Raw genomic sequence first — 15,600 nt, 5'->3', positions numbered from 1 at the left:
TCAGGATGTAGAAGACATTTTTTAGAATCTGATCTCAGGTCAGAGTGGGTTAAGCCCTTCAGGAGGATAAAGGATAAAGACTCCGCCGACATGGTGTCAGTCAGGATCTAATCACCCAGCTGGGGTTCATTTCTCAATAACGACCCTTCGCTGATTTCTTTGGATCTCGCCCAGAGGGCTGCAGGGATATGCCAAGAACGTGGGATTCCGTTTTATTCTCCACCCCCCCCCCCCCCCCCCCCCCCCCGCCTGTGTCAGAAAATATGTCTTTTTTTATTTTTTTATATATATTTTTTTATCCCACGATTTTGTAACCCATTTTTCACCCCTGTGTCAATATATCTAATGTGATCCTGGGCTCTACACACCCTCCACCAACCTAGTCCCCATATAAGGGGGACAAGGGGAGAGCAACGGACTTGAATTCATGCTTCCTTCATGCCTGAGTGTCCAAGTTTACACCTGACAGGGGGGAGTTTCCCTGGTTGGACGTAGCGCATGGAAGGAACACGTTATTCCAACCAGTTCCTTTCCCCTCCATCAGGCGCCCCGGCTGGCCAGGGGGAGGCAGTTTAGTGACCAGGATTACTGCATGTTTTTTGTGAGGGTACCTACCCTAGGGGACACGGAGAGAACATGCAAACTCCACACAGAAAGATGTTTCAAAAATAGCAGACCTACAAGCTCGTAGCGCGCCACTCGGTGGCACGCTATGAGCTTGTAGATCTGCTATTTTTAAATAGCTAAAGCATAACATGATGCTAACACCAAAATGGGTTCCCGTTCAGAATGGGTTAAACCTAACCTTATTCCTAACCATATACCTGCAGGAAAAGGTGCCAAAAACCGTACCCTATTCCTAAAGTTAACCCCAGTAAAACTATGCCTGAACTTATTTCTAACCTTAGCGGTGGGCAGGAAAAGAAAATGAGGGCGAGCGTAAAATCAAAAACAAATGGACCCGTATGGGTCCATTTGGTTTGATTTGTCAACAAATCTAAAATCAATGTTAATTTAACTCGTTGAGAGTTGATTCGTCAACAAATCAAACCACCGTGTCAAACAAATGGTGGTCCGTGGCTCAGATGCTGAAGAAATAATGGGCCAGATTGGACAGATTATACAAAATAAAATGTAATGATTCATTAAAACAATGTTTTAAGCATTATGTTATACTTCAGCTATTGGAAAAATAGCAGATCTACAAGCTTGTATAGCGTGGGACTCGAAAAATCGTGAAAAATGTGTCGCTGAACGAGGCTCTGAAACAGCTAGATTATCCACATCATGTGTGCAATTGTGGAATTGTGGAATTGTGTCTGTAATGTATTTTTGTTGTCATTGATGTTTTATGTGTGGCTGTAGCTGGGGTGAAAGCCCAAGACAAATTTCCCTTGTGGACAATAAAGTTTACCTTAACCTTGAATTACATGAACGAGTCACTGTGTGAACTCACGTCACGTCCTTGATCATTTAGATGGCATTAAAGCATGAATTCACATCACACCCAACAGACTGCAATAGTCACCAGAATTCAATTCTCTGCCTTGCCAGGCTGAGATATCTCATTGCAAGGCCATGGCCGGCCGGCCCCTGGCAAAATGCATTCAAATTTTATGTATTAATTCCTGGACGAATGTGTCATTGAAGGGAAATGAATAAAGGCCTCCGCCGTTTGAAAAAAAAAAAAAAGTCTGGAGCTTCATGTTTGACAAACTGAGGTCAGCACATGAATACACACAAGACACAACTATATTATAATGTGAGAAATGGGGACATTTTGAGGACAATTTTCACCTGTTCCTCACAAGGGGCTAGGGAGCCCCGCTCAGGTCAGCGGTAGGTATATGAAAATGTAAAACAAAAAGTAAAAAATAATTGCATGTGGTCCGTGACCATGGATTTAGTATTGTAGGAATTGTTGATTTGTTTTAAATGTTCTTTCCACTAGTTGAGAAACCGTGAACTGAATGACCTGGTGACCGCTCAGACGATCGGATGAAGGAAACACGCAGGCAGAGATGAGCTGAAGTGTAGAGTTGACCATTTATTCAATCAAAAGACAGAGTCCAGAGTGACGGAATAGCATCAGCTTCCACGTGGCCATGCTGTGCCACGGGAGCACACGGACAGACTAACCACCCCTTGTGGTTAGCCTGCTATAAGAACCCCTAACATTGTATTTACAGACATTATATACAGTTTTCCATCAAACAGTTGGGTTTTCTAGGTGTGGTTTGAAACTTTTAGATACAAATGGCATGGAGATGCATAGAGTGACGTCTGAGATTTAATCAAGTGACCTCTTCGTTGAAACAATAGTATGCTAACTTCCTCTCACACCTGACCAGCCAAGGTACTTGACTATGCGTGATTGACTTCAAACTTGCAGACATTTTGACTTTAGCACAGAAATGTAGTTGACCCAAATTACACGATATAGTATAGAATTATTGTCCAGATACGACAGGAGTTAGAATCTCAAGAAGGGGGAAGTGCACCGGATTGTCTGGTTGAGACATTATTATTAGGACATTTTACCAGTAGTCAACGGTTGAGAAACAGTGGGATGTATTGTGAAATAATACACATGGGATGCATAGCAAGTGTTAACTTACAAAAGCACTAATCTTAGCCCATATCCCCACCCAACCCAATAGTGGTCCCCAGGTTGATTCTAAGTCAGGGTGGTGGTCACAATCAGTTGAAAACCCCTGCACTAAAGCATTCCAGGTGACTAAAATGTGCACAAAAACTAAAATAAAAAAAATGCAGATAGAGGACTCACTGGGGAACACGGAGGGATCGGGGTTCTTGTTGCAGTAGTCCGTGTCGCAGCACATGGGGTAGATGCCCGTCTCGTCCTTGGTGCTGACGGCGCAGATGAAGGGGCGGTCGCGCGGGATCAGCTCGTTCTCGTGCACGCACATGCTGCGCTCCGTAGTCATGCGGCCGCTGGCCTTGCGCACCGCCACGAAGCACACGCCGTCCGTGGTGCAGCTGGAGTTGGCGCTGCAGCGCTCGCAGTAGCACTGGAGGCCTGCGGAGGGCGCCATGGGGGAGGGAGAGAGAGAGAATTTACAATTTAGGCATTTACTTAATCCAGAGCGTTTTAGAGTTAAGCAAGAACAACATATTGTCATCAAGAAACTAACATCTGACATCAAACATCACATTCTATATGTCGATGATCCTTCCCCATCCATCCGTCCTCTTAGATGTCTCCCTTTTGACTGATACCTGTCCATTCAAACTCTAGAATTAGTGCACTAGTTATTATTAGTGCAGCCGGCGAAAACTAGAGTTCTCAACAGGTCCGAAAATTAAGGCCCCGTCCCCATAGGGCCCTCATCGAACCCTGTACACTTAGATCTCCGCTGACCTGTTCTGACGTTCCATAATGTTGATCTGACCACATCCAGACCCTGTTCACTCAAGACACGCTCCATATATGGCCAGTACAGAATTAATTCCATATGTTGATCTGACCTCATCAAACCCTGTATACTCATGACACGCTCCATATATGGCCAGTACAGAATTCATTCCATATGTTGATCCATGCCAAAGTGCCAGCGCTCGCCCAGCAGTCTGCCGTCACCTAGGCGGATGCGTGCACGCGACCTCGCCCTTAGGTTCATTCATCCATTCACACACCGATGGCAGAGGGACCCATGCAAGGCACCAACCTGCACATCGGGAGCAATTAGGGGTTCAGTGTCTTGCTCAAGGACACTTCGACACCGACTCTGGGGGAGCCGGGTTCGAACTGGGAAGTGGGAACCGTGCGGTTTCCATCCGACCACTCTACCCCCTGAGCCACCGCCGCCCCTATGGCAGCATCGGTGCCAACGTTGGTACCAAGGACGGTAATCAGTGGCACACTGGCATACAGGTGAGAGAGAGGATTTATTTTTTGGTAAAATAATAAAAAAAACTTTAGTCCCTCACTTGTGTATGTAAATTACGTCCTGCACATTAGTCTACATTCATTAAAACTCTGAACTCTAACTGGGAGATAGGTGGGTTATTGCTCTGACTCTAATGATCATTATATGACGAGAGAAATTATGTGAAAATGGAAAAAATTGTGGACTGTTAAAAATATGTTGGATTTTTTTTTTTTATGTGGTGTCAGATCAGCCAGAGAATCGGAGCGGCAGTCACTGTACCGCACTGACGAAAAGAGATATTGAGCCAGAAGGCAAAGCACTCTGTCTACCGAGCAATCTTCGTTCCTACTCTCACCAGTATGGTCATGAACCGAAAGAATAAGGTCGCGAATACAAGCGGCCAAAATGAGTTTTCTTCAACAGGTGGCTGGCATCTCCCTTAGAGATAGGGTGAGAAGTTCAGTCACACAAGAGACACTCAGAGTAGAAAGGAGCCAGCTTAGGTGGTTCGGGGCATCTGGTTTAGGAAACTTAGGATGCCTCTCAGGCGTCTCCCTGGGGAGGTCCTCGAGGCACGTCCCACTGGGAGGAGACCCCCCAGGGCAGACCAATGAGCCGTTGGAGGAAACGCATCGACTCACTGGCCTTGGAACGCCTCGGGATCCCCCCAAAACAGTGGGTTGGGACCCATGTGTGGGTCGCGGACACATTTGTATGGGTCTCTTTAATGTTTTGTTTCCTTCATTTTCTTTTTAATTACTGTTAATTTTCCAAAACATTTGTCATGAACTCACGACAAAAATTCAATGATTCTTTTTCTTCCCTTTTTCAGTAGTTGGTGACCAAATGGACCCTTTATAGATCTTTAACTAACTTTAAAGGCGTAGTGAAATGAAAAAGACGTTTTTCACACTTTTAGACCATATCCGTGGTCATCATATGGGCATACCTAACAATGGATGCCAATATTTTTAGAAAATTCTCATTTGTGTGTTTTTATATCAAAGGTCCATAAAAACTATTGTATTATTTATTTATTAAAACGAAAACGTGCTGCGTGATGACGTGTAGAGATACACATCGATAAAAGCCAATAAAAATGAAGCTCTACACAAGTTACTAAACAATAAAACAAACAAATTAGAGAATGCAGAATAATTGTTATGTTGATCAACGTTTGCCTGTTATCTCTCCTGTCATCCTCCGGACATCATTCAAGGCAGCATGGAAATGGACAAAATCGTATTCAACAACAACAACAACAATAATGGGCCTGAAAACGGTTGACTAGCACCGATGTAGCAAAGCGCTAATCATAATTGCTATGTGACAGCATCTGCACAAAACCATTCCATGCCACACTCTTTTCAGCTGCTCCGAGTAACCAACATCTGCGTAGATAAGTGCTACGTATGAAAGAGAGGGAGGGCGGGAGGGAGTGTGGAATGAGGAAAGAGTTCCGTGTCGGGGTTTTATTGGGACTATAGACCATTATAAAGATAACACTGACTGGCAAAACGGTGCAAAGTTTGTGTTGAAAAAGAAAACTCCATATATGCTGCTGTACAAGACCTGTCTTGAACAACTCATCTGTAACACAGTGCAGTGAGGGAACTCTGTAGAATGCCAAGATTAAATATGTCCAAAATGTCAGCAACAATGTATTCCATCTCTCTCTCTCTCTCTCTCTCTCTCTCTCTCTATCTCTCTCTCTCTCTCTCTAGCAAATGTTCAAGAAAGTGAAAATACCTGATCTACAAGCTCACAATGCATTGCTTCATGCCGTGTTGTGAGCTTGTATATCTGCTATTGCATAGGCCTATATAAATACATACACAAAAAGCAAAAGCATTCTGCTTTTAGTAATTCAACTCAAGTCAGACTCTTCAGGGGCGGTTGTCGAGTTGAGACTTGCGCCTGGACATTAATGTTGACCTGTACATTACTGACACTGTGGTGTCTGTGGTTTGGATTGGATGTGTCTCTTAAACACACAGGAGAGAGAGAGAGAGAGAGAGAGAGAGAGAAAGAGAGCACGAGAGAGCACGAGAGAGAGAAGGAGAATACGCTTGAGTGACTCGACCATTTGGGAATAAAGACACACGCACACCCTCATTATCCTCCACAGAGTAACACTCACTAGCAGTCACTCTGACACCCCAATCACTGCCATCTTTTACACACACTCACACGCACTTGTACGCACGCGCGCGCAGTTGCACACACACACAAGCACAGTCGCACGCATACACACACGCACTCACGCAGTCACACACACACACACACACACACACACACACACACACACACACACACACACACACACACACATACACCCGCACTTACACGCACACGTTTGCTGACAGAAGCGGTAGTAGGCTATATATAAAGAGCTAGTTTTAAGTCTAGAGCGTCTGGAGACAGATTGAGTAATTCAGCCTCCAACGGTTCAGGGCTTTTCAGACAGGAAGTGACACAAGGTTCAGTATAGGGTCCCCCTCGCACACTGCACTTCCCTCCAGAGAACCGTCAGCCCATCTACGCCTGCCTCAGCCGTATCAAATCCATATCCTAAAGGGATTCCCGTCTTGAACGGGTTCATCATCCACAGGTACATATTATGCATGTTTGTGCGTTAGGTATAAGGAATCTCTCCGGTGGTTTGAGCCATTTAGCAGTAGCACACACTAGGACAAATTACAGATTCCACACCAACATGTCGCTTTTTGTAACTGTATGGGCGAGCGACAATTGATAAATGAATCCTTCTCGATTCAGCGCACGCACACAGATTTCTTGCCCTAAATTGATCCCAAGTAGATCCATAGCTGTCACACTTCACAAGGCCAATGCATTGACAAACACCAAGACGGGTGTCAGAGAGACAGAAATGTTTTGGCGCTGTGCACAAGAGTGATGCTTTGTTTGGCGCTGCGTGACTCGAGTCGTGCTTTGTGCAGAGACGTGCCGAAGGTGTGTGTGGACTTTTCCCGAGGCCCTGTTCCGTTTGTGTTTCATGGCCGCCTCGATGCTTTTTCCAATGGAAGTGTTTTTGTCCAACCACGTGACTTCCATTGAAAAAAAACATTGAGGCGGCCATGAAACACAGACAGAAGAGAGCGTGTTCATTTGGTATGTGTGAATGAGGCCTCAGCGTGAGCAGAAAGGTTGAACTGGGCAGTTCTTGATTTGCCTCAGAGGGGCAACGACTGGTAACACAACGTAGGGATTCTCCCCTGCAGCAGGTTCTTTGGGACCCATCCCGATCATCGGCCGATACCGATCGCTAGGCCCGATACCGATCGCTAGGCCCGATACCGATCGATAGGCCCGATACCGATCGATAGGCCCGATACCGATCGATAGGCCCGATACCGATCGATAGGCCCGATACCGATCGATAGGCCCGATACCGATCGATAGGCCCGAGACAGATCGATAGGCCCGATACCGATCGATAGGCCCGATACCGATCGATAGGCCCGATACCGATCGCTAGGCCCGATACCGATCGATAGGCCCGATACCGATCGATAGGTCCGATACCGATCGCTAGGCCCGATACCGATCGATAGGCCCGATACCGATCGATAGGCCCGATACCGATCGATAGGCCCGATACCGATCGATAGGCCCGATACCGATCGATAGGCCCGATACCGATCGATAGGCCCGATACCGATCGATAGGCCCGATACCGATCGATAGGCCCGATACCGATCGATAGGCCCGATACCGATCGATATGTCCGATACCGATCGATAGGCCCGATACCGATCGATAGGCCCGATACCGATCGATAGGCCCGATACCGATCGTGTGCGTAAGGGGCTAATTTGAATATGTCACAAAACTATTAAATGTCAAAACCCACGTCAAAACTGTCCCTGCATGTGTGTGGGAGGAAGGGGAGAATGTCTAGGGCCTGTCACAATGATGAAAAACGATATTATACTATATATATCTGATTGACATTTATACCACTTAAATGGTGTAAAAGATCGGTTTCTCCAGATCCAAGAGCATTCAAACCTTTTTTGAGCTTGTGTGTGTGTGTGTGTGTGTGTGTGTGTGTGTGTGTGTGTGTGTGCGTGTGGATAGCAGAAGACCAGGACACTTGGCTCTCCTCCTGCACCTCAGGTGTCTGAACAACTGATTATCTGTATTTGCCAGTCAAACATTTTTCAATCAGAATCGGACAAGAAAGATTATTCTAATCTCGTCTCCATTTGCAATACTAGAATTTCCATAAGTGCTGCATAATAGAGTGTCGCAGTCCCGCCCCCTCGAGAGACCCGGAAAATAAATCCCCGTTCATTTTCCTGATAGACTTTTCAGAAAGTATTTATTCAACCCATTCTGACCTGAGATCAGATTCATACGAGGTTTCCACTGGAAACACACTGGTCTGATTAAAAGACGTTTACGCCGCGGACAAAGCCAACTCTTGTCGTGACGAATCATGACAATAAACACAATGTTTTGGGCCAAACAGAATTAGAAAGTTTGGGCCAAACAGAATTAGAAAGTAGAAAAAAGGTTACAACACTTTTTGTTGTTTTTATTCTTTGTAATTATTTGTTTGGTCCAAAATATTGTGTTTATATAAATGTGTGATTTGTCACAACTCGGGTTGGCTTCGTACGACGCTTAAAAGGTCTTTAAATAAATACTTTTTGAAATACCTATGGGAAAGATGCATTTGGATTCATTTCCTGGGCCTGGCGTCGTCATGAAAGGGGACTGCATATATATATATATATATATATATGTATTTTTCCGAGGCCTAGTTTTAAGTGTCTCTCAGACATTTGTTCGGTGAGAGTTTACGGGCTGTAAGAGAGGGACGCAAAGTGGAGACGGACAAAGAAAACAATGGCCGTTAATTTCCGTCTTGTACAATAACAGCGGTCCCAAAATAACACAGCAGCGTTCAATTATATGGCACAGACAGACAATTAGCATAATGCATGCGTGCGAGCTATTTGGGCACAGTCTGAGTATCAGGACCTGTGTGAGTGTGCGCTCATGCATGTCTTCTACTGTACATGTGGCGTGTGTGTGTGTGTGTGTGTGTGTGTGTGTGTGTGTGTGTGTGTGTGTGTGTGTACAGTGCACGGGTCGTGTCAAGGTCAGCAGACATGAAGCTGTGTCTCTTTCTCAGACAGACAGGAAGGAAGAGAAGAGAAGAGGGGGAGAGAGAGAGAGAGAGAGAGAGAGAGAGAGAGAGGGGGAGAGAGAGAGAGAGAACAAAAAAAGAAAAACACAAAGAAAAAAATGATGTCAACGACAAACAGATTGCTGGACAACAGGCTAGACGGAACAACACACACACACACACGCATGCACGCGCACATGCACACGCACACGCACACACACACAGTATCTGAGAGAAATGAGAAATGGATCCAGACACGTCAAAAGGCTCTAACCAAGGTTCCAGCTGGCAGGGTGTGGCTGGCACGCACATGCCCGCGCACGCACACACACACACACACACGCACACACGCTAAAAAGTGGGTGGGAAAACATGAATCACTTGTTTGAGAGAAAACAACACGCGCACACGGCACAACATGTCTGTATGACTGTGTGAGTAAGTGTCTAGAAGACCAAGACCAAGACAGAGCTGGCAACCATGACAGCTGAAGGAATGAGGACCACGCACGCACGAACGCACGCACGCACGCACGCACGCACACTAAACTAGGGCGGTACCATATCACTTGAATTCAACAGCACGGGACAGACGATTAGGCTACACATTTAAGTTGACGCTTAATTTTCACACAGAAAAACTATGATTATTGTTTTGGCATTGGAGCTTAATTGGAACATTATGAATATAAATGACCATTTCTCCTTTGCCTTTTAGGCTTCGTAATATTATAAAGAAGTGCACATGCAGGGCAGATATGACAAATAGCTGAAATGTACTGGCATATTTTATGAATGTTATTAAGAGAAAGGGTAAAAATAGTGGAAATAGGTGATCTACGTACAAGCTTGTAGATCACCTATTTCCACTATTTTGTGGATCTACAAGCTGACAACGCGTCACGAAGTGACGCGTTGTCAGCTGATATTTCAGCTGAAATATCAGCTGATATTTCAGCTGATATTTCAGCTGATATTTCAACTTGTAGATCTTCTATTTTAACGTCCACGGCTCGAGCCTGTTAATTCTCTCTGTTGTAGAGAGAGAGAGAGAGAGAGAGAGAGAGAGAGAGAGAGAGAGAGAGAGAGAGAGAGAGAGAGAGAGAGAGAGAGAGAGAGAGAGACAGAGAGACAGAGAGAGAGAGAGACAGAGAGAGACAGAGAGAGAGAGGGGGCTTGGATCACGTAGCCTACTTTCTCAGACACATTACATTGGGTTGACAGGGACATGTCACGTTGGACAGATGGTTTCTGACAAACGTATGACCTGCCGCTATTCATCAAGGAAAATAAATAGGCCCGCTGAACACACTAGGTCGGCTACACGCCACTCAACACGCCAACAGAGCGGAAGAAGAAGGACGTAGCTGTGAGTTTAAACCTGAGAAGACATATCTGCCATTTTATCAGGCCATTAACAATAATTACATAATCGCCTGGTAATTTGAGATAATCACAATATTTTTTGTTTTCGTGTTCATCGTGTTCTTTTCCTTCTCGTGAACACGAGCATTATCGGCATTTTTTGCAGCCAATGTGTCCATATTATTCATTTGTTTTTCATTAGGCCATTCTGGGCGGGAACCCCTTTTGGTGTTTTAAGCATTCTGTTCTACTATAGCTATTGAAAAATAGCAGATCTACAAGCTCATAGTGCGCACTACGACCTTGTAGGTCTACACATTCTTCTCCAATCTGAGAAACCCTGATTATGAGTATATTTCCGGGGTGATAATGATAACCCTAAACCCTTCTTCCCACTAGACGTGTTCAGAGCCTGGGAGATATTTTTGAGTGGTGCAAACACTCCTACAACCAGCAATGTCTGCGTACCTGTGTGTGTACCTGTGTGTATGAGCACGAGTGGTGTGCGCATGCGTGATATTGGAACGACACGAGTATGTGACTTATTAATACCAGTAGGGGGCGCCAGAAAGAGAGAGGGGTATGCTGTGCCTGCTAATGAGAGAGAGAGAGAGAGAGAGAGAGAGAGAGAGAGAGAGAGAGAGAGGGGAGTTGCACCACTCGGTTCACACGTGTGTGATTTTTATTTGGAACGGGAGGGCTTAAGTGGCTCTGGATAAAAGCAGCAGCTGCAGCTAAATGTCTAAATTAAATTGTCATTCCATTATAGATTTCAGATGCCATATGTGCGGGGGATTCTAATTGGTCCATTAATAATCCATTGTATGTGCGGTGGGATTCTAATTGGCCGCCATCCAGCAGCAACCACAGGCATAGGCATTAATCCATGCTGGGCGGGAAGCCCTTTTGGTGTTTGAAGCATCACGTTATACTTTTTGCTATTGAAAAATAGCAGATCTACAAGCTCGTAGTGCGGCACCTAAATGTGGCGCAAATCTTTGAATATATATTATTTCAGAGCGAACGTTTTTAACTAAAATCTTTGCTTCCGGGGGGGGGGGGGGGGGGGGGGTCCCTAGAACAGCATATTTTCAATTGGGGGTCGTCGGAATAGCAGATCTATTAGCAGACCAATTACATATATTTGGGGGGGGGGGGGGGGTCCTCGACATGAAAATGTGTGAGAACGACTGACACAGAAACATGGGGTTTTTCAGAACAAAAATCAGGATTTAGAATTAGATTGGCAATTGGAGAATCTTTTCTCGGGTCTAAATGGGTTAATCAAATCTCTTTCAGCATTGGAAGCAGTCGGTCCACGTCTCTGGGTAGAATAATAGCCCTGCTTCTCTCCAAAGGAGACGAGAAGATGACATTTAAGTAGCTCACAGTGCCTGAGAAAAAATACATCAAACCATACCATGATGATTAGGTACGGTATACAATCAAGAGATACTCAATGTGATGAGGCAATCAAAAACAAGCTTTTTGGTGCAAAGACCCAACACAAACACCCTCTCAGTCTCAGAAAAATAAACTCAAGGACCCACCAAAATGATATGTATATTAAAAATATTTTGTGCCAGGGACCTTTTAGTTTAAAAAAAAAATCACACCTGTGTGAACTGAGTGGTGCAACTCCCCCCCCCCCCCCCCCTCTCTCTCATTAGCAGGCAACAGTGCAGCACTATCCCTCTCTCCGCTTCTGGCACAACAGAGCCCCCTACTGGTACTCATAGTACTGGTGCTCATTAACCAACCAACACATAGGTGTGAACACGTACATTGCTGTTCCTTGGAGTGGTTGCACCACTCAAAAAGGTTTGCTTTGATAAATAAATACATAAATAAATGTATGTATGTATGAAGTTTCTCCAAATAGAAGATCTACAAGCTCACGTCACAGCACAAAGCGACACGCCGTGAGCTTGCATATCTGCTATTTCCAAACAGGCAAGACCGAAGGTCGCAACATGTGTAGACATAATGCAAGGAATGAATGCATTCGCCATGTATCCGAAGGAAGTCTGATCCAATCACTTTTAGATTTACTCCAGTTTAATCCTGAGTTTAAGTTTTGTTGTATTCAATATCTGATTTTAGGCATGTTTAAGCCTCCGGGAAAATCTGTGTTGAGGTTCTTAATCCACTGTTTTTCATTAAAACGTCTTTGTCCTACTGTCCAGTTGGGATTGTGTTGAAGTCCAGCGCCTTTTAGGGCTTCAATGCCGTGAGCCATGAAATGAACCAACCTTGTGGTTGTCTTTTTTGCATTGTTAATATTATATCTGTGTTGTCCCAGCTTTGTAGCTATTGTTTTACCCGTTTCTCCGACATATTGTATAACACATTTTTCACATGTGATTAAATAAATGCAGTTGCTGGTTCTGGCTGTTATATGTTGTTTAATCTCCAACACGCGTTTTGTAGTTTTTGACTAATTGTTTGGGTTTGAAGTATTCTGGTCCCTGGCGTGCTGGTGTGTTGATTTATTTTAGCTTGCTGTGTACTAGATAGTCTTTAAGATTTTTGTTTTTTCTGTAGGCCGATATAATTTTATAATATTTTAGAAGATCATCCGTTCGGTTCTCAAAATTCCTTTTTATTCTGTTGTTGGCTAGTCTGCTCTGTGTGGAATAACTGGTTATCAGGGCTAATTTGGGGCCTGGATCCCGCACTCTTACTTCTAAAAAGGTATTGTGAGCTTTCCGGAGGAATGTCCTCGTGTATCCTCTTAGTCTGAGGGCATTAAATAGCGTTTTACAAGCTATTTTGAAATCACTTCTTTGCGTGCAAATCCTATGGAATCTTAGTAGTTGTGATTTGACTATTCCTGTGTAGGAGTGTGAATGACGTTTTGTGTAGTAAGGCGTGCGTGTCTGTTTCTTTAAAGAAAACTTTTAAATCTAGTTTCCCGTTTGTGTTAAAGTTTGGGCCCATGAAGATTGTTACATCAAGAGAGTCAATCCTTTCTGTGTGTGTCACAAATTTTATCGTTATGGATCTATGATGGCTATTTAACACATCAATGAATTCCTGGAATTCTTCTTTGCTATGTTCCCATATCCCAAATATATCATCCAGGAACCTATAATAATGTGTTGGTTTTAGTCTGCATTTTTCTAGTGCTGTCTGTTCCCATATGCTCATGTAAATGTTCGCATAAGATGGTGCAAAGTCTGGTGTTGATCTGGCTGGAAGTAATGGGACAGATTAATTATGTTTGACTTACCCCCCCTCCTTTCTTGGTTTATGGGGTCAATAAGTTTAAACTAGTAAGCCAATTTTCAAGCATTGCTTTGCCTGTCTCTTTTTTCCAATGTATTTTATCAGGACCCACTTTAAAGTCCCTTTCATCCAATTTCGGGAGGAAACTATGGCCATTGCCCTTTACAATATTTTGCAAGGGGGGGGGGGGGGGTACCAATGCTTTAATTGCCCACCATCATAGACATTCACCCCTGACCCAGATACCAGTGCTTTAATTGCCCACCATCATAGACGTTCTCCCCTGACCCCAGATACCAATGCTTTAATTACCCATCATAGACGTTCTCCCCTGACCCCAGATACCAATGCTTTAATTGCCCATCATAGACGTTCTCCCCTGACCCCAGATACCAATGCTTTAATTACCCACCATCATAGACGTTCTCCCCTGACCCCAGATACCAATGCTTTAATTGCCCATCATCATAGACGTTCTCCCCTGACCCCAGATACCAATGCTTTAATTGCCCACCATCATAGACGTTCTCCCCTGACCCCAGATACCAATGCTTTAATTGCCCACCATCATAGACGTTCTCCCCTGACCCCAGATACCAATGCTTTAATTGCCCATCATAGACGTTCTCCCCTGTCCCCAGATACCAATGCTTTAATGGCCCACCATCATAGACGTTCTCCCCTGACCCCAGATACCAGTGCTTTAATTGCCCACCATCATAGACGTTCTCCCCTGACCCCAGATACCAATGCTTTAATTGCCCACCATCATAGACGTTCTCCCCTGACCCCAGATACCAATGCTTTAATCACCATCATAGACGTGAACGTGGCAGTGGCAATCCCCAGGCTCCACTCCGATAGGCCGGGACAAAGTAGAAGGCGGACGTGATAGGTCGGTCCGAGCAGAGGGCAGACGTGATAGGTCGGTCCGAGCAGAGGGCAGACGTGTCCACATGCAGGGCCAGGGCTTCTTGCAGAGCGAGGAGATACTAACCCATTCTGACCCGAGATCAGATTCTATACATCAGTTTTCTGAAAAAGCCTATGTTTCTATGTCAGTCGTTCTTCGATTTTTCAAAAAATAGCAGACCTACAAGCTCGCAGCGCGCCACTCGGTGGCGCGCTATGAGCTTGTAGATCTGCTATTTTTCAATAGCTAAAGCATGACATGACGCTAACACCAAAATGGGTTCCCGCCCCAAAATGGGCTAATGTGCAGACACTCACGATAATCTAAGTAGACTGGCGCCCATGCGGACAGACTCAACAAACACACACACAGCGTGTGTGTGTGTGTGTGTGTGTGTGTGTGTGCGTGCGTGTGACCCAGAATGTGGGTCTAATAAAAGTGCATTGTAAAGAAAACAGTGATCCTAGCCAGCGTGCGCAGCAGCAATATGCAAATGTTGGTGTTTGTGCATGTTCTGAGTGGGAGTAGTATGTGTCGTATTATATCAGGGGACTAGACTATTTGACATCCAATGTTATTTTTCCACAAATGATATTCGGGACAATACAGTAATATGTCTCATGCGTGTAGCCTATAAGTCTGCTGAATGCTAAAACCGTACATTGTATGTGTGTCTCCCAGCAGTGCTTGTAATAAACACTGTATAGGCTCCAGTAAGGCCACTCCCTGGAGTCTCTTTTCGTCTTCCGCTTGGCAGTTCCGTGGACCTCTAATATGAACCCCCGACTCACTGCAGAGTGTGACCGTGGACCAGGCCTCCTCACGGAGCCCATCAAAGTGTGACCGTGGACCAGGCCTCCTCACGGAGCCCATCAAAGTGTGACCGTGGACCAGGCCTCTTCACAGAGACCATCAAAGTGTGACCGTGGACCAGGCCTCTTCACGGAGCCCATCAAAGTGTGACCGTGGACCAGGCCTCTTCACGGAGCCCATCAAAGTGTGACCGTGGACCAGGCCTCCTCACGGAGCCCATCAAAGTGTGAC

General features: G+C 45.0%; 1 protein-coding gene across 1 annotated transcript in view; it reads right to left on the bottom strand.

The window, feature by feature from the left end:
* The window catches only part of tgfbr1b (transforming growth factor, beta receptor 1 b), a 111,721-nt gene that overhangs the window by 43,626 nt on the left and 52,495 nt on the right, over positions 1-15,600 (bottom strand). Inside the window, exon 2 of the mRNA XM_083778554.1 lies at positions 2,789-3,040. Within this exon, the coding sequence (XP_083634680.1) occupies positions 2,789-3,040 (252 nt within the window). The remainder of the gene's footprint in view (positions 1-2,788; positions 3,041-15,600) is intronic.

Source organism: Protomyctophum parallelum (assembly GCF_964188405.1).
Source record: "Protomyctophum parallelum genome assembly, chromosome: 12".
Lineage (NCBI taxonomy): Eukaryota > Metazoa > Chordata > Actinopteri > Myctophiformes > Myctophidae > Protomyctophum > Protomyctophum parallelum.
Note: the sequence above shows the minus strand (reverse complement) of the source record. Positions and strands in the feature narration are given on the sequence as shown.